Source organism: Panicum virgatum, chromosome 1N (genome assembly GCF_016808335.1).
Source record: "Panicum virgatum strain AP13 chromosome 1N, P.virgatum_v5, whole genome shotgun sequence".
NCBI lineage: Eukaryota > Viridiplantae > Streptophyta > Magnoliopsida > Poales > Poaceae > Panicum > Panicum virgatum.
In genome coordinates this window covers 42,697,072-42,721,120 of record NC_053145.1, presented here as the reverse complement: position 1 = coordinate 42,721,120, position 24,049 = coordinate 42,697,072, and the positions used below count along the sequence as shown (strand labels likewise).

General features: G+C 45.0%; 3 protein-coding genes across 4 annotated transcripts; 2 read left to right on the top strand and 1 right to left on the bottom strand.

The window, feature by feature from the left end:
- The first annotated feature begins 613 nt into the window (after positions 1-613).
- LOC120655915 (heat stress transcription factor A-3-like) lies at positions 614-4,359 on the top strand. Its single transcript, XM_039933896.1, has 2 exons — positions 614-1,351; positions 2,929-4,359. The coding sequence occupies exons 1-2, from the start codon at positions 941-943 to the stop codon at positions 4,051-4,053; spliced, it is 1,536 nt and encodes a 511-aa protein (XP_039789830.1). The 5' UTR covers positions 614-940; the 3' UTR covers positions 4,054-4,359.
- A 7,335-nt stretch (positions 4,360-11,694) lies between these two features.
- LOC120655914 lies at positions 11,695-12,754 on the top strand. Its single transcript, XM_039933895.1, has 2 exons — positions 11,695-12,333; positions 12,406-12,754. The coding sequence occupies exons 1-2, from the start codon at positions 11,832-11,834 to the stop codon at positions 12,594-12,596; spliced, it is 693 nt and encodes a 230-aa protein (XP_039789829.1). The 5' UTR covers positions 11,695-11,831; the 3' UTR covers positions 12,597-12,754.
- A 172-nt stretch (positions 12,755-12,926) lies between these two features.
- Positions 12,927-22,923, bottom strand: LOC120655913 (DNA repair protein RAD5A-like). 2 transcript variants are annotated; one of them, XM_039933893.1, is made up of 20 exons: positions 22,319-22,923; positions 22,101-22,234; positions 21,858-21,993; positions 21,218-21,271; positions 20,998-21,144; positions 20,760-20,911; positions 20,578-20,662; positions 20,223-20,480; positions 19,827-19,973; positions 19,183-19,338; positions 18,961-19,028; positions 15,987-16,109; positions 15,692-15,791; positions 15,511-15,623; positions 15,065-15,340; positions 14,762-14,962; positions 14,438-14,531; positions 14,256-14,327; positions 13,528-13,626; positions 12,927-13,419 (listed from the first exon to the last, which is right to left on the bottom strand). In XM_039933893.1, the coding sequence occupies exons 1-20, from the start codon at positions 22,853-22,855 to the stop codon at positions 13,297-13,299; spliced, it is 3,075 nt and encodes a 1,024-aa protein (XP_039789827.1). In that variant the 5' UTR covers positions 22,856-22,923; the 3' UTR covers positions 12,927-13,296. The 2 variants fall into 2 exon arrangements, 1 of the variants encoding a protein (XP_039789827.1); XR_005667767.1 differs by having other exon boundaries at positions 12,957-13,419; positions 14,256-14,345; positions 22,319-22,889.
- Between the last annotated feature and the right edge of the window lie 1,126 nt (positions 22,924-24,049).

The window sequence follows — 24,049 nt, the reverse complement described above, 5'->3', positions numbered from 1 at the left end:
CGAGAATATTTGTAATATTTATAGACACTTAGCTTATTTTTCATCTTGTACATTTTTTTCAAGAAAAATTGCAACCTACAGCCACAAATAAACACACAGATTGAGGCCTCATATCCAAGCAAAATAATTTTCTCCAATCCATGCGTATTTGGAGGGATGAAATTAAAATTAACTTACTTTGCATTCGGATCCACATGTGTTAAGAGGTAATTGTTTGATCCAAACAACACCCGTCCATCTTTTCAAAAAAAAAACAATACCATTAGCAGGGCTAGTTTCATTCATCAACTAGGCTTTGTTTAAGACTCCTTTTTCGCGTAAATAAAACAAACAAATTGTGCACCAGGTTTATTGAGAATCGATCGTACCGGGCGTCGTGGCCGTTCCTGTTGCGCACGTTTGACGACCTCTTTCCACCGCCGCCCCTGCGCCGGGCCTCTGACGTGCGGACCCCACACCTCCGCCCCCCGACCTCGCCCTGCTGGCAGCTGCCGCTGCCACCAGGCAGTCACCCGCTGCACCAGAACCGCAGCCTGAAAATATCAACGGCCTCTCTCTTCGCCCCCAAGCAAACCCCCCGCCGCCCGCGCCTGCGCTTTCCCTCCCCAGAACCAGATATTTCCGGCCGCTCGCTCCCCTGTAGCGCGAGCACCGCCTCGCCCCGCGGTCTAGCTAGCAGCCGCCCGGCCGGCCCCGCCGCCAAGTGGCCCGAATCCGGCGCGGGGCCCGCCGCCATCGCCTCGCCCGGCCAAAACCCCCCGCTCCGGCTGTCCGCCCGGGAGCCCGCGAGCCCCCCGCCGGCCGGCCACGGTATGTCGGTTCCGCTCCCACCCGAAGCCTATAAATTCCTCTCCGCCCCGCCCCTCGCCGCTCATTTCCTCCTCCTGCTCTTCCTCGTCCCCTCTCGACGCTCGCGAGCCCGCGCCCGTCGCATGCCGCCATGGACCGCCCCCGCCCCCGCGCCGACGCTGGCGGCAGCAACCCCGACGCGCCCTACTCCGCGGCGGCCGCGCTGCTGCTGGAGCCCAAGCTCGAGGACGAGGAGCTGCCGCTGCGGCAGCTGGCGTCGCCGGGGCCCTTCGTGCCCCGGGACCAGCTGATGCCGGCGGCGCCCGTGGCGGCCGAGTCCCCGCGCCCGCTCGAGGCGCTGCTGCAGGGCTCGCAGCTGCCGCCATTCCTGTCCAAGACCTACGACCTGGTGAGCGAGCCGGCGCTCGACGGGGTCATCTCCTGGGGCGCCGCGGGGAACAGCTTCGTGGTGTGGGACCCCTCCACCTTCGCGCGCGACGTGCTGCCGCACAACTTCAAGCACAACAACTTCTCCAGCTTCGTCAGGCAGCTCAACACCTATGTGCGTACAGAATCCTTCCTTCCTTTCTTCCCCCTCACGAGTCACGATCCGTCGCTCTGTTCTTGAAATGCTCTATCACTCTGCTCGTGACATGCTCTGCTTGGGAGTTGGGACTTGGGACGACAAATAATCACGGTCCCTTGTTTCTGGTATTTATGATCTTGGGTACCTAAGATTCCCCCCCGGCCGTGTAGATTGACGATGATGAAGACCCTGCTGCCGACTTGTTTCTTTTCTGTGTGATTCTCTTGGTTATTGGTGTTGTATCGTGTGAATCTTGTAAAATCTGGCCTGTAAATGGAGTGTATACACTTTACTTGCTTTCTTTTCTGAGCGGAATCGCAAGATATATGTCATACAAAACTGCCCGAGTGATAATATAAACTGGAAACAATCCTGAGGAGTAGATCCTGTGATGGCCAAGCTTAATCCGTTTCATGGAATGCGACGCTGTGTAAGGTAAGCTTCACGATCCACATGTTGCATACGCACACCTGTTGCAATTCGATTCCTTATAAGGAGTGTACAGCAATAGGCTTAGATTGCACATTTGTTTTCCATTTCCCCTGTCAAGTGCTGCAGATCGTTTTTGTTGGTTGTTTGCTGCCTTGTGTATCTATATGCCTTTTCTCCTATAAATGCTCTGCCCCGTCTTCACAGTTAACAGGTTTGTTGCAGTGCAGGTCTATTTTTTACTTGCTTTTCGTTTATCAACGTTGCCATATTACTGAGATAATTTAGTGCTTCAGATGTCTTCTAATTTTGTATGACAGTACATTTGGTGCAGTCATTGGTTTAGAGAAGTTTAATTCCTGTATATTGGTAGGTCTGGTATAAGACAATACAATAAAAAAGCATGGATTAATTTGGTTCCAAACTCCTATCATCTTGATTGGTAGGCATAAAAACCTACTCCCTCCGTCCCAAAATACAAGTTATTTTGGGATTCAAAATTTGTCCCAAAAAACAAGTCACTTTACCCTATTTAGAAAGTGCATGTGCATGTAAGAATCAATTACTACCAAATATGGGTAACAAATAGGGGTAAACATGGTCATTTTACCTTCTTGTTAATCTGTCCTAAAATTTCTAGAATGACTTGTATTTTGGGACTGAGGGAGTAGAGCCTAAGCTCCTATAATACTCTCACTGAAGAGGAAATGCAATATCTATTTGGGGGATTAAATTTCCAGGAGGGAGATTATAGCCATTTATATTTCTTTATTTTAGGGGCACTTATGGTTATTCTTCATAGTAGTTTAGTCCCTTTCTAGAAAAGTTACGGCATATGCATCATAGCATGCACTTAGCCTTTTTCCATTGGTATTTCGTAATAGCCTTTCATTTAGAAAATAGAAGTTTAGTACTTAATTTGTGATAAGTGGAAGCTAGCTTCTTGGTGAAGGTTTAGGTGTAGATGACTTCATAAATGAGGTTTTGCATATGGCTGCATCAAATGGAATTCAGTTAACTATTACACTCTGAATAATCATGGTGGAGCTTTTTCCTCTCTTTTTTTTAGCGAATTTCTTCTATTTTTCTGGTAACTATAACACTGTTTACCATAATATTCTCAGGGTTTCCGCAAGGTTCATGCTGACAGATGGGAGTTTGCTCATGAAGATTTCCTGCGACATAGCAAGCATCTGTTGAAGAGAATTGTCAGGCGCAGGTCCTCCCCAACACAACAAAGCAGCATTCAGCCTGGCTCATCTTCTGGAGAATCCAGCTTGGACCCTGAGCTCCACACACTGAGGAGAGAGAAGAACGCACTGTTTGAAGAGGTAGCCAGGCTTAAACAGGAGCACTGTCAGACAATTGAGCAAATGAGCACACTGAATCACAGGCTGGAGTCAGCGGAGGACAGGCAGAAGCAGATGGTCTCTTTCCTGGCCAAGCTCCTTCAGAATCCAAGCTTCGTGAGGCAACTGAAGCTGTACAGGGAGCAGAAGGAGATTGACTCCATCAGGGTGAAAAGGAAGTTTCTGAAGCATGTACCACATAGCAGTATAGAGTCAGGTGAGTCCAGCTCACAGCATGGTGGAGAGAGTGGTTCGCAATTTCCAGTGAGTTCTCCCATGGATACAAGTGCTCACGATGACATCGCAGAACTTCAGAATTTTCTCTTGGAAGACGATGACCTCAACTTTGGTATGGATCCAGACAGCATTGGTCTTGACAGAGCCGAGCAACCGGATGACATCGGGGCACTGGTTCAGGGCTTTGATACACAAGAAGAACTTGAACTCGTCAGTGGACCTGAACTACTGGAGATGCCTCCAGCTTCTGGTCCTCTTGGCCAGGATCCCACCATCGGCAGGTCCAAGGGTAAGAGTGTGCTGTGCCCAGGATTGGACGCTACCTCTTCTGAAGCCAGCTATCTCGGATCAATATCAGACACTATGGGGGCGCTTTCAGGTACCATGCTAGGGACAGCAAGCACAATGATGGATGCTGACGAGGAGCAAATGTGGGGCGTGGATGCTTCAGCACCTCTGCAAAGCACTTGCAGCGGCTCTAGTCAGCAAACCTTCAGTAGCCTTGCCAGTGATCCCTATCTGATGGACATTGCCAACAAGCCTGACAAATTCTGGGACCTTGATTTTCAGACACTCGATCAAGGAGATCTGCAGCTGGACAAGTGTGCTATTGATGACCCTACTCTTCAGCAGCAGCAGCAACGAAATATGAAGGATCCCTAGATCTATTGCCGTGTGATACTTTATCGACCTAAGTAGTAAAATCAGCTATGGACGTTGCTGTATGTAGTTATTTTGATATTTAGGAGGCTACTAAACTCCTAGATATGCCTACTATGGCACTTGGTAGTAGAAATGTTATGTTTTTGTTTCCCATTCGTTCACCCTAGTGTTTTTGAATTGGAAACTCCTATCCTATGATTTTTTTGGAGCAGTTGACTACTGCTCGGCCGATTCTTTTTGTTCCCAATTATTATTGGATTTTTCTTCCTTGCTCATGTCTTCATGAGCAATGGGATCTGAACACTATTTTCTTAAGTGTACTGCCTAGCGCCGATGCACTCTCTTATCTTGTCTACATTTTCCTCTTCATCAGAATCAGATGACTGAATATTCCCTTCAGAAGGAAATATACGAGCTCTGTGACTGTTGTATCTGCTTTGCGCCTGTCGGCCTGTGTGTGAGCATAAAATGGGTCATGCGATATTTGTTAACTAGTGATCCTTTTTTTTTCCTCGAATACACAGAAGCAGCGGAGCTGCGCATATTTGTATTAAGATAGAAGTTATGAAATACACGTCATGTCACGACTTCGTGCGCTGGTCTGCTTTAAGCTAGATTACATATTATGATTTGGGCCAAATATTACATCAAAAACTACTACTCACAAACTAAACAATCAAGCTTGACTGCTCACGCGTTGGTACTGAAACTCTCGTTGCTAATTCACGTGACCGTGACGTGCCGACACGAGTAGCCGAGTTGGCAGCATACTAGGAGGAAATTTCGCCACGTGGGTACGCGCTGGCCCAGCTCTTCGACATAGGTGGAAGAACCCCTAGTTCGACACGTCAATGGAGCAACTGGACCGGGTTCTTCATGAATGGCGTGATGATTGCATGATTTTCTTCCACCATCTTCGTCCGACTTCAACGCATGAAACAATCTGCTCATGTTAATGATTGCTCACAATTTGTACAGAAATCTGCCTTGCAATAAAATGGTAGTATTATCATGGCAAACCCAATGCAAGAATTAGCATAGGACAAACCAGCGGTGTCTCCGCACATGGCACGTGTGCTGACTACTACGACGGCCGAAACAGAACCAAATGCCTCCTCCAGAAATAATCGCTTAAAACTCAACTAGCATAGTGCCCGTGCATTGCTATGGGTAATATAATAGATCTACATAATATTAACAACGTGTGCTCGTTCTCCGTGTGCATGCTATGTTATGATCATGCGAGACATTGATTGTCTGGGATCCGATTGGGATTCTGATTGATTTATCCGGATTCCGATTAAGATTCTGATTGATTTGTCCAGATTGCAATTAGGATTCAGATTGACGAAAGGCTAGTCGGATTCGCATACGGGGTGGACCAAGGCCCACATGTCAATGACACAAAATGGACCAAACCAAAAATTTAGGTGAAAACCTTACTCGCTTTAGTAATATGTATAGATATAGACTATCACATGTTTAACTCGCACACAGTCTCCCCCGCCTGGCCCCTCTCGAGCGAAACCCTAACCGCCAGCACCCCTAGACCCCCCTCCACCATCCCCTACCTCTCCGCCACCAGAGCCGGCAGTCGGAAGCCCGTACGGTGGCGAGGATGGGGGCAACGAGGCAATTCCTTTCTTCTCTGATCCTTCCTCTAGTCTACCCGATTTGACAATGTTCTTGGCATGGTGGTGGCGGTCTACAGTCCGCGGTGGCGTGGTGTATGGGGCAGTGGCGGCCGGATCTGGCCTCTCCCTAGCTGAGCTGTGGGGCGTTGCCACCGGGTACGGGCGCTCGGCTCCCTGGCTGGAGCTAGGGGCATCATTGCCGCCGGATGCATGCGCTCGGTTGCTCCATGGTTGGAGCCTGGGGGGTGCACGTCGCCGCTGGCACTCAATCGCCCACTCCCACCGGCTCCCTGGCGGGGGGGGGGGGTGCGTCACCACCGCCGATGCTCTGTGCCTCACTTGCACCCTCCCGCCTCGGATTTGCGACCTCCGGGCCCGTCCTCTCCATGGCGTCGAGGAAGGCCACCGTTGCCTTAACAAGGGCGCAGGGGAACATGTTGACGCCGGTGGCGTAGGGCGGAGCCGGCGGCCACCATTGCCTCTGCTTTCTCCCTTACGTGGTGTCCATGGGAGAGGCGAGCATCCTGCTCCACTCCCCGACTCAGTTCGGCCGGTGGGACTTTGGTGGCCGTCGAATGGGCTAATTGCTAGTGGTGGTGATGATGTTTTCTTGCAAGAGTTTCAGACGAAAGCTCTACCTGCCGCATGCATCGAGCCAACACCCACGGCGTTGTCTAGGTGTTGTTTATCCTCCTTTGAGGCGCTATTGTGGTGGTTTCTGCTAGGGTTCAGTTCTCCAAGTGAAACTCTAACTCTTGCTTATTGGATGGGCGATGATGGCGTTTTCAATGTCGTGTTCTCTTTGGAGACATCATTCGGGAGTTCTGCATACCTAAACTCATTGCCTAAGAAGAGTTTGTTTGTGTGGTTTCTACTTGGAAGGATTTCACGAGCAACCAAAGATTCAAACATCAAGTTTCTAAGCAGAGATGTGTTAGATTGCTGCTGCGTAAAGCTATTGAAGGATTGAAACGTGAATGAAGAAGAAGATTGAAGCGTAGTCTTCTAGCTTTCTTTGTTTTAGAGCTTTCTTTCTTGTATCTTTTAATCCCTCATTTTGAGGTCTAGAGTCTAAGAGCTCTTGTAGTTTGGTTGTAGACATTCACTTGTGAATGTTCAAGGCTGGGATTTTCTTTAATTAAAAAAATATGGTACAGGACTAGTGATTAAAGGAGAATGCACACATCTAGCCTAGCAGGGTTCAAACATCACACACACATCTAACATCTAGATGGGGTGGTGATACACACGAGATCTACGAGAGCAGGGGCACATCCAAGGGGGGCCTAGGGTGCTCCAGCCCTACCAGCCTAATGCCCATGGATCCCCCCCCCCCAAGCCCCCTAGCAATTTTTTGACTTGAATCAAGGAGAGGAAGAAGAAAAGAGAGATAAGGAAGAAGAAGATGATGAGGTGGACAAGCCCCTCCCCCCCCCCCCCACACACACCCTAATTTCCTATGCTGCATCCGCCACTGTACAAGAGAGATTTTTCCTGTAGCGACAAGCCTAAAACCTTTTGTATTGTAAGCAACCATGGGTATGCTAAGTCTATGAAATATGGAAACCTTAATAATAACATAGTCATATGGGAATAATATGTTTGATAAGTATGTGCAAGTTAATTTATGGATGAAATGAGAGAAAAGATACAAAAGCCATAACAAAGAGAGGATTGAATTGGAGACATTTCAATTTAGTTGCATGTGTCCAATGGTCTGGGGCTCAATGGCTTGTGCACGTCAGAGTATTGCTCCTAGCGTGGTTATACTTATACAAGCAATACGGTTCGACGCTTAGAAGTCGGCAATGCCAGGGCTCTTTTGAGATGAAGTTCAAAGGTGGTACACATTGAGAACGAGCATAGATACCTTAAGCATAACAAAAAATGAGCGATAATAAATGTACCCTAGATCTAGGACGACCATGACAGATAAATTAGAGTAATTTTTCAATAATTACTTAAAAATAAATAAAAAATTAAAAAGTATACATAATGCAAGTAAAGAAGAATGACCATTGTAGTAGATGACTAAATTCTTACAATCGGAGAGATGGAGAAGAGATATCATACCCAAACTTCCAAACATGAATTCCTATTTTTACCACTAGTTTGTGGATAAATCAATTTGCATTGTTGTTTGATATTGTTGTAGAGGTGGCTGTACTCGGGGTGCAAAGTGGCATAGTGGTACTACCACGATAACCAATTTTTTCCTCCATTCCATATTATAATTGGTGTGACTTTTTTAACCCAAATTTGACCACTTATCTTATTTAATTTTTTTGCAAATATAGTCAAATTTAAGTTATTTTTGAAGAACTTTTATTAATAAAGCAAGCCACAATAAAAGAAATGATATTTTGCATAAAATTTTAAATAAGACGAGTGGTCGAACTTGAGATCGAAAAAGCCAAATAAATTATAATTTGGAACGGAGGGAGTACATGGCTACAACTGGTGTTATCTAAGAGAAGTTATATTTACATGTGCTTTAAAGATGCAAGTGGGGTGTTACTGGACAGTCTACCAAACATCCACACCAGCTGCAGTAGCATTTCTGGGCTGGCATGTGTTGCACGACACCACAAGCTGGTCGTATGCACTAGCTTGCTATAAGCAGTGCGTTTGTCACACTTGCTTGGTAGCTCACAAACCAAAAGGCTAGGTAGTGGCACTGATTGAGTTATATTCAAGATTTAGACATGTGTGATTTCTTAAGTTTGAGACATCAATTTTCAAGAAATATTAGTAAACAACTTCCCCGAATGTCTTCCCCATTGTAGAAAGTATTTGAACGCTTCAACCCAAACCTTTCATTTAACTTAAATTCAAGAAAATACATTTATGTCAGATTTCAATACTTCTTTAATTATATATTTATCTCATTTAGCATAGTTGCAATGAGCAAATTATGATTTGAAGTTTATTTTTTTAACTCTTTCTCCATATCCCAAAGACCCAAACCATATCAAAGTAGAAACTTTTGGTATATACTTTAACCAGAGACTAGATGGCATCATAAATAAGAGATTTACTCCTTTTAAGGTTATTTACATCTTGTATTTGTGTAAGTCACCAACGTGGACCGTTAGATCCCATCCAGGATCGATATGTGTGTCTTGTTTTGTTTTGCTTTTGTGTCTTGCATTGTTTTTGTGTCTAGTGTTACAAGTAACTTATGGGAATGTAATATCTAAGTCACCAGTCACCTGATGAAGAGACAGATCCCATAAATAAAGGGGTTCTTTATATTCTACATAGCCTATTCACGTTTTCCCGCTCAACCTAAAAAAAACTCTCTGATTCTACCCTCAAAACAAAGACAAATGCTTGTTGGACTGCTTAGCTGTAGCTGCAACGCTGCAATAGCAAACACTGACGAACATTCTCTTTAAGGATGTCCCCAACAGTTCATATTCGAACACTGAATGACAACATATAAGGGGAGAGTGTTCCTCAACACGTTGTTTTCTTACATGTTCAATCATTGTCTCAAATATTTTCTTACGAGATTGTGAGGTTTTAACATATTTTACACTTTCTCTAATATTCTTGGTAGCACTAGAAATAACCTTTAACTTCTCTTCAACAAAATATATAACCAAGTGGCCATCCCAACAAAAATTTAACAAAATTATTACTCATGCATTTTCCAAAGTGATTGCAAATAACTTGATTTCTACATTTCAATCCTAATGATTAATCAGCATAATATTTGTACAACTATCATGAGGTGAAATTACAAAAATGAGTTTTATGATCTTCTCGTTAATTATCCAATCATCATTGATGTAGTAAAAAGTCACACACAAATTTCTTAAATTTCAATATCGGGCTCACCGATCAACAGTTGAAGAGTCGTTTTCCCTTTCCCATTTGCTACTGTAGTTGGATCTAATGGTTCTAGATTGTTTGATCCATGCATTTAAGCCAGCCTCAAATGTAGTGAAGCTAAACTTTTGATAATTGAATAGGCTAAAATGCAATTTAGGCATTGCTACCAAGTCGACTAGTTCATGGCGAGCAACTGCATGATGAACTTCCAATCTTTCAAAGAGACTTCAGCAAAGTACACACTAAAACTCATTTTTCTAATCAACTTTGTTGAGTCTTGACATGCCTACCTGTTGGTGTTTTTATCCGCCAACCTACGGAGGGATACCACGAGGTAGTAGATTATTTAGACACAGATTTGGACAGATTCGAACCGCCAGAGTAGTTTAATACCCTACGTCCTGTTTGTGGTATTGTATATTGCGCCCTGCGCTTGGGTGTTGTGTTTCTATGTACCCCTGCCCTCCTTTCAGGGCCGTACCAACAAATCAGGGCCCTGGTGCAAAACATATAGTGGGCCCTAAAAAACTTTAAAATACGCAACAAACAAAGCATACTTTTAACTCCAATATACATTATTTAGGCTAAAACGGTAAATGTAGTGTCGAAACAATAAACTGGCCTTCATATTCTACTAAAAAGCATCATCTTTCTCGTATTTCTTGAAATGAAATCTTCGATTATATCTTCATACTTAATATTCTCCAAGATATCGTCCTTCCTTTTCGAAGCCAAGGGAGCCACTTTTAAGTGCTATTATCGCCAATGCATTAAGTCTTTCTTGTGCCCTAGGCATCTACCGTATGAGCTTTAGTGAGCCTCTTTAATATTGTTTATTAACTAACTAAATTCATGATTTTGGAGCCTGTGCGGCTGCCCACCTTTGCCCTATTCATGATTTTGGATTTTTTTTTTTAGCCCATTTGATTCCTTAGAAAAATACCCGGCCGTTCCCACAAAAAAAAAAATAGGCCGTGCGTTCAGAGAGCCAAGCAAATGGATCCAGATCGTGCCAGGTGCGCCCAGCCCCGGGTTAGCCACCATCGTCCTCACACTCAGCAGGAGATGCCTCCCCCAGACGCGAGCTTCCCTCCACTGCACCCCGCCACACGTCGTCAATATAATCTCCCGACTCCCGACCTGGTGCTGCGTGACAAAACGCCTAGAACCAACCGCCCCAATGGCCAGCGCCAATCCCAATCCCAATCCCATCACCAGACGGACGGCGCCTAACGCGCGTCATGGGGCGGCCGGGGTTAGACAAGGAGGCCGCCATGTCCATGGACCCATCCGGTGCTTCGGTTAGCCCCGGCCGAGCATGAGACAAAGCACGAGTTCCCGCCAACTTCAAACCTCTCTATGATCAGCCACATCCAGTGAACTCCATCCAGTCACCAGGAAGGCGCAATTTTAGAGTTTCTTCCCTAATTTATTTTTCCATGAAACATGAATATTGACAAAGAAGAAAAAAAAGAGAGAAAGAAAATGGAATATTTGCTGGCTCCGATATAGCCCGACCAGGTGACTGCGACCTAGCTTACACGTGTCGAGCAGGGCAGCAAGCAGCCAAGCAGTGTTTGCTGCACCAGGACTCGTCCGCCGTGCCGGACTAAGCATGAAGCCATTGAAGCGGCGTACTTGAACCCGACACGCCGGTGCCGCGGCGCGCCTCACAAGTGCCGCCGCACGAGTGGAAGCTTCTCCCGTCCCGCCCCTCCCCCCGAATCTAAACCAATCACCTCATTGGCGCCGTGTTTGGTAAAGCATCAAATCAAGATTTCAAAAAGACGAATTTTCGCATGGAGTACTAAATGTAGTCTATTTGCAAAATCTTTTCAGAGATGGGTGTAACTTTTCGAGACGAATCTAATGACAGTAATTAATTGTTGATTTGCTACAGTGATGCTACAGTATCCATCCTCTAATCACACGGTCAAAGGCCTTATTATATTCGTCTCGCGATTTACACGGGAGTTGTGGAGGTAGTTTTGTAATTAGACTTCATTTAATACTCTAAATTAGTGGTCAAATTGTAAAAAAAATCGCGAATTTTTTTTCAGCCTTAACCAAACACGGCCAATGATCGAGGCCCAACAATCGTACTCGGATCATACTTGTGTCTATGTATATATAAGCTATATATAAGCTCCGGACCAGGTCCAGTCCACCATTGACCTCTTGTCCTCGCGAGGCTGCAGAGCTCTCGGTGGCAACTGGCAAGCAAGCGACCTGAGGCGCAGCTCCTCTGTTCGGGTCCATCGCTTCCGAGTTCTGAGTTCCGGTTCCCCGCCGCTTCCGGCCGCGGCGATGCCTCCTGTCGCGCCGCCGGCGGATCAGAAGGCCGGGCCCGGGCCGAGGCAGCCGCGGCACGCGGGGACACTGGCGGCGCCGCGCGAGTCGCTGGCGCAGCGGTCGGCGTCGTTCCACGGGCTTGGCGCGGCCGAGCAGCAGCTGCAGCAGCGCGACGGCCTGCTGCTGAGGCAGAGGCCCCGGACGCACCCGGACCTGCTCGCCGGCGTCAGGGACCGGAGCTTCCGGCGAACCGGCACGGACCGGGGCGGCGACGCTGCGGCTGCCCGTGCCCCGTGGGCGGGGGCCGGCGGGAGGGCGGCGCCGAGCAAGGTGCTGGTGACCGTGGCCGTGCAGCGGAGCATGTGGCCGCTGCACGTGATGGCGCGCGCCGAGTGGCGCGTCGCGGACCTGGTCGCCGCGGCCGTGGGGCTCTACGTCAGGGAGCGCCGCCGGCCGCTGCTGCCGTCCGCCGACCCGTCGGCGTTCGGGCTCCACTACTCCCAGTTCAGCCTGCAGAGTACGTGGCGCCTCCCCTGCACTCCTCGTTAGTCCTCGAGTCCATTGACATGGCTGTCTTGCGAACAAACAGGCTTGGACCCGGACGAGAAGGTCGTGGAGCTGGGGAGCAGGAGCTTCTTCCTCTGCCCCAAGGCTGCTGCGGCTGCGGCTTCTTCCTCTACCTGTCCAACCGAAGCCAGAGAGGTAACTGCCGCCCCTGCCGACAGGCCAAGCATGCTACCGCCATGGCTTGGCTTCGTGCACTTCTGGCCGCTGTTGTAGCGTAGCCTCAGATCGGCAGAGACCACTTGTAAACTGTATTCTACTACCTAGATTCCTAGATTGTACGTTTGTGCTTAGTCAGCTAAGGATCAAGCACATCCACTGTCTTCGCTCCTGCCAATGAATTTTCAGTGGTTGCCTGGACGCAATTGTCAGCCGATCCTTCTGCTTTGGTCAGCAACCTAAAACGTCACAGAATTTCTTCAATTTTCTTAGCTATCTACTTCAGTTTCATCGTTTCAAGTAGGGCCATTCTCCTTATCCTTATTAGAGGAACAGCCTCTTGCACATGTGGTGCATTGGCAATTTGGCATTTAAAACCAAGTGGGGGAATAATTGAAGTTACATAGATAGATTATCTTGGTAGGAGAACGTCATCTTCCATGTTCCTTTGAGTTGCTGTCCCACTCGGGGAAGCGTCTTGGACTCTTTGGCAGGCATTAATCGTGCTTATTATATATACCTGTTCCGAAAAGAATGCGCAGGTGCACCTTTTCTTCTGCCGACTCTCAAGTTTTGTTCATGATACACAAAATCATGTGTACAACAACAGCTAAACACCGGAAGATGGAAGATATCTGGGCAGCAGCAATCCAAACTCTTACCCTCGCTTTTGCCCTTCCTTTTCGGTTCTTAGGGGGAGAAGAATGCCGACCTTACCCATGGACGCATTGCCGACCATAACAGCCCTTTTGCCGTCTCAAGAGAAAAGCATCTTCAGTTCTTCTATACGTGCCGTGCGGACTTCTTGATCTGTCAAGGCTCCAGAAATCATTCGCTGCTTGCGCGCCTGCACAGCTTCCATTCGTTCTTCGACAGTGCCCTGAGTTGGTTGTCATATCATAATAAACACAGACAGAATGATAACAGGAGACCATAGTATAATGTCACATCTGGATTACGATGAGATTTTGAACAAAAAGGAAGGTACCTTCATAATGAATCTTTTGATAGAAACAGTCTTTGTCTGACCAATTCGATGGATGCGCATGACAGCTTGTTCCTCAACAGCAGGATTCCACCAAGGGTCCTGAAGCAAACACCATTAATAATACTCACGAACGCTCATAGAACATGAAAACACAGCTGAAAAATCACAGTATCACTCCAGCATAAAAAATAAGATATTCCAGCACATAATATTATTGTTTAGACATGCTATATTACTACTCATTTTCTGTATGCCAGGTCCCATGCGCTAATGAACTGATAGTGTGGCAAGATTATCTTTGCTTGCTACTGTGTAGTGTTTGGTTTTGATCACCTTTGGCCAATTTGACAGAAAAAGGACACATACTGACTACCTTAGTATATGTTACAATAAAAAAAAATTATGGCGTTTGCTGGTGTGCGGTTTAGCAAAGGCGGGTCATGATGCAACGTATGCATGACACTGCCACCAGCCTAGCATATTGCCATATATTGTGTCAGTTCAGCATTGATGAACCAAACATTAAAATGAAATTGTTTCCCTTTTTATGGTTAATTTTGGTAATGATTGTCTAATATCAACAGTGAAGATATGAAGGAGAGGCTGAAACAGCCAAAATATGGAACTCGATATGAAGGATGTTAACAAACCACTAACCAAAGTATGCCTTCTAGTTCAAAAATGATGTTGTTTGTACATTTTGAAAGAAAGGTTGAATAAAAACTTACCATGACAAACGCATTAGATGCAGCAGTAAGATTGATACCAACACCACCAGCCTTCAGAGACATAAGCAGAACCTGCATAGATCAAATGAACTGAAGGTCCTAACATTCTTAACACATCAGATCTTTCAATTTAAGATGACACTAATCTAGAAAGGAGTGGATTCAAGCAACAGAAGGAATACCAAAATGCCTCTGTCCTCAGAGAACTCCTTGATTACTCTCTCTCTTTGCTGAAGATTCAACGTCCCATCCAGCCTAGCAAATGAGAAGTTATTCCTGCCATGCAAAAACTCAATAATTAGTTGGTATGTGATCAGCTTCATCAAAACAGTCGTGAAAAAGACCTGTCAAAATATTAGGTCTAATACTGTGGGGACAGGAGGTTCTAGGCAGAAAGAGATAGTTATTATAGATCTTACAGGTGGCAGCATGTATAAAAAACATAATGTGAAGATATTGGCCTATACGAAGGTGACATTGACTCATAAAAACTTAACAACACTTACCTTGAAAGTGGAATTTGCAACAGATCTAAAAATGCAGTCCACTGGCTAAACACGATACTCTTGGCACCAGAACTGCGAAGAACTTCCAACTCCTGCAGGAGAGCAGATATCTTGGAAGATTCAACCCAGTTTTTATCAACATCAATTTGAAAGCGGCTATCAGTTGGGGCAGTTATAAGATCTTGCTTGCTCATCGATTTTCTGCAATAGTACAATCAAATTGAATGGACATGAGAGCATGGAAATATGCTTAGGAAAGCAAAATGCATCAGAGAGACAGAAGTGGAGTGAAACATTAAATACCTACAGACAGGGCAAAGACCTGCTGTTGCACTCCGCCAACTAGATAATAGACACTCTCGGCATAAACGATGTGCGCAAGGAGTTAATACAGCATCCTCAAAGGCTTCCAGACAAATAGGACACTCCCCTTCACCTTTTTGCAGTTCTTGAACAACTTCTTCAATGTAAGCTCTAGAGGGAAGGCAAGAAGAATCTCCATTAACAGGACCATTACCACCACGCAAGAATCGCTTTGCAAGCTTGTTTAGGTCTGCAAACTCCTGTGTATCACCGCGACTGGCAACAAAAAAGATCCATAAACAAGAGGCAATCAATGGCAAAAATAAAACTTCAAATATTGATGGTCAATGTTTAAAAGCTATTGCTCTTCATGTAAGAACATACAAACCCAAATTCAGGTACCAATAGCAACCTGTTATTCAGCATAGCATTGCATGTAAACAAACCTCATAACAAGGAATGGGTGGTCACAGCATTGACGAAGGCGCAAAAGTAACTCCAGGATTGAAGCATAGTTGTGCAGAACTTTTCCTTGCTCCACAAATTGATCAAATTTTACCTACAAGCAACATAAGGCAATTAATTTATCTCTCCGAATGAAAATGCTTATCAGTTGAAGAGCATTACCTTAGATCTTCTAAATAGAGCTTCATAGAAATCCTTCTCAGCTTCTGACAAATCACAATATTTTACTTCAATATTTGCAGGGGGTAAATTAAGAATTGGTCTGCACAAAAGCATGCATGTAAGTCATGTGCCAAAAAGATTGTTCATATGCAAAGGTGAAAGTTGTTTAATAGAGTGCAGGCTTCTTCAAGTAAAATGCAGTCTGTTTGCATTCCTTCTTCTGAGTAATTTATAAAGCTCCTCTACCCTACAAAGGTGGGCGAAAGACAAAATGAATCATAAAAGTTGAACGTACCTGCCCTCATTGTCTGTGCTATTTTTAGTCCTTCTCAACATAATTGGCTTCAAAATGGACTGCACTAGCTTTAAGCCTCTTTCATCACCTTCTTCATATGGTTTTTGTACAAGTTTATTCCACCTAAACATAAGGCAAGCAATAGAAGTTATAGAAATACAACAACAACAACATAGCCTTTTTTCCCAAGCAAGTTGGGGTAGGCTAGAGATGAAACCCGAAAGAAATAAGTTCAAGGTTCAGGCACATTGATAGCTAGTCTCCAAGCGCTCCTATCCAAAGCTATCTCTTTAGAGATATTCCAATCCTTAAGGTCTCTCTTAACCGACTCATCCCACGTCAGTTTATGTCTACCTCTACCCCTCTTTACATTATCGACCCGCTCAAGAACCCCATTACGCACCGGCGCCTCAGGAGGCCTTCGTTGGACATGTCCAAACCATCTCAGCCGATGCTGGGTAAGTTTCTCCTCAATTGGTGCCACTCCGACCCTATCCCGAATAACTTCGTTCCGGACTCTATCCCTCCTTGTGTGCCCGCAAAACCACCGCAACATCCGCATCTCTGCTACACTCAGTTGCTGGACATGTCGCATTTTTGTAGGCCAACATTCAGCACCGTATAGCATCGCCGGACGAATTGCTGTCCTATAGAATTTGCCTTTTAGATTTTGTGGCACCCTCTTGTCACAAAGGATGCCAGAAGCTTGCCGCCATTTCAACCAGCCAGCTGAAATTCTATGCCTAACATCTTCATCAATGTCGCCATCCTTTTGTAACACCGATCCTAAATACCGAAAAATATCATTCTGGACCACCACTTGTCCATCTAGACTAACGTCTCCCCCCTCATGCCTAGTCGCGCTGAAATCGCACATCATGTACTCGATCTTGGTCCTACTAAGTCTGAACCCTTTCGACTCTAACGTGCGTCTCCACAGCTCTAACTTCATATTAACTCCTGCCCTACTCTCGTCAACTAGCACCACATCATCAGCAAAAAGCATACACCAAGGGATCTCACCTTGTATATCCCTTGTGACCTCATCCATCACTAAAGCAAATAAATAAGGGCTCAATGCTGATCCCTGGTGTAGGCCTATGTTAATAGGAAAGTCAGTGGTGTTGTCATCACATGTCCGGACAAACGTCGTCGCATCCTTGTACATATCCTTAATGAGGGTAATGTACTTAGTTGGGACTTTGTGCTTCTCCAAGGCCCACCACATGACATTTCTCGGTACTTTGTCATATGCCTTCTCAAGGTCAATGAAGACCATGTGCAAGTCCTTCTTCTGTTCCCTATATCTCTCCATCAATTGTCGTATTAAGAAAATCGCCTCCATGGTTGACCTTCCAGGCATGAACCCAAATTGGTTTTGGGTCACACTTGTCACTCTTCTTAGGCGATGCTCGATAACCCTCTCCCAAAGCTTCATCGTATGGCTCATCAGCTTAATCACACGGTAGTTAGTACAACTTTGAACATCACCCTTGTTTTTGAAGATATGTACTAATATACTTCTCCATTCTTCCGGCATCTTGTTTGACCGAAAAATGAGATTAACAAGCTTAGTTAATAGAAGTTATAGAAATTAATATTCAAAATCTGTTACATGGTATGAAGAATATAGCCAGACTCTGGCAGCATCAGAATTAACATACTTGATGTGAACCTAGTTTAAGTATAGTACATTAGCAAGTGTTGATGGATCCTAGATCCGAGCTTGTGCTACAGCAGCCGAATTGTAACAAAACTATATTTATACCTAATACTCCCTCTGTTCCCAAATATATGGTGTAGAGAGTGGAGGTGGTACAAAGATACACAGCCCAAAATAGAATAGGATTTACAGAATAATGTGGATTGTATAACCAAGTGGACAGATCTTGTTTTAAGAAAAAACAACAATGTAGTTTACATCTTGCTGCAGTTCTTACAACTAAGAGATAAATTTGTCAAGTCTCATCAAACAGAAAATTTGGATGCAGACACAACTTATTAGTGCTGGAGGGGGGGGGGGGGGGGCAGTGGCATGGTCTCGGCTCCCCCTCATGTTTGGCACATTCCTGTTACGACACTGAAATCTCCAAAAACTCAACCCCTAAGGGAAAGACCTCCCCCGAGGCATTGCATTAAGAAGTTTTCTTCCATCTTAAGGATAGAGAGAAGGCCCCTAGTGCCAGACTGCGAAGGGCGCGCAGCAAGGGGCCTTTTTTATGCGAGACACAGAATTTGAACCCAGGTTGGTAGCCTTTTTTTCTCAAGTACGCAGGAGAGCTGCATATCGTTATATTAAGAAGAAAATAAAGGGGTAAGAACCCTTACAACACACACACACACAACAACAACAACAACAACAACACAAATAGACGCGCCTGGAATTACAACAATACGACCGTGACCAACAAACCCTTACTCTGGCACCACGGCAGAGAGACAAGAGATAGCCCCAGCCAAGCCCCAGGACTGTAACTCTTCCCCAGTGAGCAAAAGGGCTCTACCTAGGTTCGGAGAAGCCCCATCAAACACACATTTATTCCGATGGTTCCATAGTGTCCATGCTCCCAAAATGATCGGGGAATTGAGGCCTTTCTGTATTTGTTCTCCAGCTCCAGAAGCATCTCGTTCCCACCAGTCATCAAAGTGAAGATCCTTGAATTGTGGAGCCAGGTTGGTAGCCTCACAACTGGACGACCAAGGACCTACCTCTGTGCTATTTGCACGCTCTAATTCGCTCCTATTTATGATTTATCTCTTCCTATCTGAGTTAATATAATTTTCCTAGTTCTCTGCCACTGCTATTAAACACATAAATCATCTACACAACCTAAAAAGGCTGTTGTTATGTGTAAATAAAAGGAGAATGATAAATAATGGAAATAAACAATTATGAATTTTCAATAATCCAATTAATTTAAGTTGCCAGGTTTAACAAGACCAGTTAATGAAAACAAATGAATGTGACACTTACAAAGCCCAGTTCCTCCATGGTTCAACTCTCAGAAACCGGAAAAGGCTATATAAATCCTCCAAGTTGTTCTGCCAGTAAAGTAATAAAAAACCGCATAAGCAACTATTATGCAAATACATGCATGAAAATAATAAGCATAATTTGTCTGCTCCATCATCCTACATTAGGGGGATAAATATGATCACTTCAGTGAATTCTAACAAAGATGCTGCATATCCTCACCTGAATTGGTGTACCAGTGAGACACCAGCGTCGATCAGCAGTCAGAGCAGCCGCTGCTAGGGATATCAAACTTTTAGATGATTTTATCATGTGTGCTTCATCAAGCACAACTCTGAACCAGTGTACCGAGTACAAAGCCCCATGTTCTGTTGAGCCCTACCCAGCAGATATCAAAAGTTCAGTTAATAATCAGATTGCATAATCAAACTAAAGATTAATGGCGATAGCCTCAGTGAAAGTTCCCCATCATTGCATCCCCCACTTTGGCCAATGTGGTTATTTTCTTTACAGTTCCCCTCATGCATGAACCAAATTTAAGAAAGCCACTTTCATTACCAACGAGATTGCATAAATATAGCATGATGAATCAAATGTACACTCATGGTGCGAAGGGCAAAAAACAAACAAAAAGGTGATGCAGTATCTGTATTACTTTAAATTATTTCTTTTTAAAAGGAGGACACAAGCAAAATGTAAAAGATGCCAAATCAAGGGGCTACAGTGGTAAAAGTATGCAAATGACCAGTCGATTGCATGGGCTGGTGCTATCTATGTTATTCAACCAATGAAAATATTTATAAAAGCTTGACCATATTAAGAGTAAATTGAAAGACAGGAGCACGCTATGATATCTCAGAGCTTACATCCATTGAAAATTCTGATGACACAACACCATATGTAGTCAGGACAATATCACTCTGACCAATAAAGCTTGCATCCTTTGGCCGGTTTTGTCCATAGTGAACGTATAAATTCACAGCACCTGGCTTAGTATGAGCTTCAATCTCTGCCTGTTATTCACAATATCAATTATAATGTTCAAAAAAAATAATTTATATATTCACAGCACCTGGTTTAGTACGAGCTTCAATCTCTTCCTGGTATTCACAATATCAATTATAGGATTGCATTTATAAATGAAATTGGTAACAAGTCAAATTATGTTGACGACCTCTTATCTTTTACTTCTCTGCAAGTAGCAAATGAACATACATATAGCATAGCATAGACAATGGTGTGGCGGTGCCACTAAACTATACCTTCCACTGACTTATTAGTGTCATCGGGCAGATAATTAGATTGCCACCTTCAATAAGTGGGGCCTTTAGTGTCTTGTGCCTGCTAAAAGAGAAAGGGCTAGCAAGCTTCTTCACAGCATCTTGCGATTCACCCAACCCACTGGCTTCTCCAGAGATGTGAGTAGTATTCTGAGTTGTGATGCATCCTTTGCTAGAATCAGAAAGAAGAAGAGCTATTGTCATAATAGTCTTCCCCAGTCCCATTGCATCTGCCAGAATCTTAAAATGTACTCAGTCAGCTAATAAAATGGATCCAATTTCAACCAGAAACTAGAACTATCAATAGAAAAGATAAATATGTGAAATATATTCTTACCCCTCCTCTGGAAAGTTGTAGTGTACTAGGAAATTCAGTTGTAGCATCGCCTGAGAATACATTCAAGTACAAAACTAGCTCCCTCCTAAAACAGATGCAGAAAAATTGTAAATTTTAATGTTCAACTATTGCTACCATGATCATAAATAAAAAGTTAATACAAGAATACAACATATACATACTTGTCCTCGAGTTTGTATGCTTCCCAACAAGGGTGAAGGGTTGTAGCTGCATTCTGGGAAGAACTACCTTTCTCAAGCTGCAGCATCCAATGAAGGGCCTGCTTTTGATAAGGGCGTAGATCACATAGCAGAGAATCAGGAGGGTCCCTTTCCTACAAATATAAATTCAAAGCACTACCAAAGTCAAGACAATCAATTGGTTGTTGAAACTCAGAGAAACAATTTCTTGTTGAACTACCTCCAGCGCAGAGCTATCTGAGACCCCAATTATACCATCCAAATCTGAATCTGAAACAGTTACTTCACCTTGATCATCTTCATTTCCACCAGAAACGAATCTCATATTCTCAGATCTCAACTTTGTGGCAGGTGCTCCAATACTTCTCTGTTCAGGCAGATGAATGGCCAATATTTATTATGTTGATAACAGTGTAATGTACAAAATACTAAGCTATTACCTTTGTCTCCATTGGCCGCTTCCTGGAATAAAGATCTTCTGGAGTAAATGCGGCCTGATTTGAATTTATGTTGAACCAAATAAATCAGACAATATTAACATGCTAATTCAAGCGAAAGAGCAATATATATAATTTACATGGACTCATTTCTTTTACATTCTCTTTATACCGCTGTTCACAATCTAAAACCATTTGATGTATGCTGTTGGGTAAAGATATAAACGGTTTTCATGCTTTTTAGTTCCTTGCTATCAGTATGTATCAACGACCAGGGCGAAGGTATATAGTGCTTAGCGGGTGCTAATGCACCCCCTAAAAAATAGAAAATAAGTGATTATGTCTAAATTTTCACCATATTTGCACCCCCCCCCAATGCCCCCAATGACTCAACTTTATGCACCCACAAGGGACGTGCATCCCCCTCCAATTTGCTCTAGCTTCACCACTGTCAACGACTCTGTTTCAAAATTATTTATCAAGGATGATTTCAGGGTCCAAAGAGCTCCTAAGTACAAACTTTAGCAGTGCATATTTATCCATGATGATTCACATATACCAAGAGCTTTGAATTGATGATTTCTGCAGTGCATTTGCACTAATGAAAAAAATGAACAGGAGCCAATAAGAGCAAACATCTCACCTTTTTATAAGGGGCAAGTCCAATCAATTTGAGAAGTGCAGGTAGTGGGTAAAATGTGGATTCCTCAGGAGCAACCCGAGCTGCCTTGGGTGTTGATTGCTTTTGATCATGAAACATTGAGCTGTTGATATATACGCTGCAAAGTACAAACCAGACTCAAGATGGAGTACTGGAATTGGTCGTCGAACAACAGAAACACAACAGCATATAAATTGGAGTTAGCTCCAGCTGCAATTCATATACCTCACTGACAGGATGACAGTGTCCATAATGCTAAGCGCCTCAGGAGCAGATTTGCAGGTGCCCTGGACTTTTATCTTGTTTTCCTTGAGTAGGGGAAGCAGGCAACGCGCCCACTCGTTGGGAATGCGACCAACCTAAACAGCAACACGTCGTTACACTACACCATAGTGGCGCGATGCAGTGTCAAGAATTAGGGTGGGCAGCAGTGATGAATGTACCTCCCCGTGGTTCAGGGTGGAGAAGCGCATGATCTCGGAGGAGCAGGAAGCGAGGGAGGAGCGGCCGGGACGGCTCTTCCCCGCGGCGGCGGCCGCCGCCTCGTTGGGGAAGGAGAAGGTGACCGCATCCCCGGGGGCAATCCGCCTGCCCTTGCAGGTGGACAGCCCCGCCATCTCGGCGCTCCCAACCAGCCACCAGTGCTCGCCGGCGCCGGCGCCGTTGGTTGTCGCGGGCGCAGGCGCGGCCTTAGGTTTCTCTGCCATGGGCTTGGGCCGGGCAGGGGCTTTGCTTGGAGGGGTAGACTCGGCGAGGGTTTTGGCGGGTTTCCCCGGCGGAGGCGAGGGTGACGGCGAGGGCGTCGTCCGGAGAGGCGGCGGGGGCGGCTTGTGGTCGAAGTCGAGGAGGATATTGATGGCCTTGGTGGGGTCGTCGCCAGCCATGTGGAGCGCACGGATGATGTCCATCTCCGGCATGCCGTCGCCGAGCACGGCGCGCACCATGGCCACCTGCTCCTCCCGCTCCCGCTCCTTCCCCATCTCCCCTCTCGAGGCGGCGGCGGCGGCGGCGGCGGCTACAGCTCCGGCTCTGCTAGCGTCCTCGGCCCGCGAAATCCCCCCCCCCCCCCCCCCCCCCCAAACTCCAGTCTCGCTTCGCGCCGCCGCCAATTGATTTCGCGGGAAGCTGAAGGGCTCGACCGATTTGCCCTCGCTGCTCGGAGGGGCTGGACCGCCTATTTGATGAACCCCAGTCTTGGTGGTCGGCAAATTTTTGTAACCAGCCAAAAATGACATAGGAGCTGTGATTGAAGACTGTGTTTATTTAATTTTCTAGATCTTCAATAAATACAAATGCATCCTCTATTTGAGTATTTGGTTGGCTCCATACCTTTCTCTATGCATTTATTTCCTGATATTTGATATTACTTTCATTAGATAGATTTTACTACAATCTAAATGAATAGTTTTTATGGAATAGAATTTGAAGACTAAATAAACAGTCTTTGTGTGAAGGAGGAAGTATATTTGATATAGTTGACCTTCTATTGTTAGGTCTCGATTTGACCTTTTTTGTATTAAAATAATTTACAAGATGTAGTACATTTGCATTTGCAGTATATTAATGTTTTTTTCCAAGACAAAGCTACATTTACAGTATGGTTCTTATGTTTTTAATAAAAGATTTTGACAGTTAAAGTTTTAAAAATTTGATGAGACAGAGTCAATAGCTTATTAGCATCAAGTATGGTAGCGCTATGTATGTGCTGTGAACTCAGAATGTGCGCGTATCAATTGAACCACCGAGATGATATTTGATTGCATCATGATTGATTATAGCTTATTATAGAGAACATACGCTACAGGCGAAACCCTACCGGATACGGTACATTTGTGAATTGCCATTTGGATCGAGAAGGATATAATAAGAACGAAAACATGGTACGGGGAGTGAAATCACAGAGCTCAATTGGTGTAAACAACGTTTTCTAGCTGAATTCCTTAAGAACTATGAGGGTCCATCGTTGTATTAGGCGTAAGTGTGTGACTCCACTAAATGAGGATGGCGGATGAGGACTGTCCTTTAGACTATCCGCAGCGGGGTGCGCTACCAGGTACTGGAGTACCAGATAGCGCGCCAAACCTCCGCAGCGGGGTACGCGCTCGTCCAGGTAAACAAGAGGACGGCGTACGCTATGCTCCACGTCGGATGCGGCCAACCACCCCGCGCGCAAC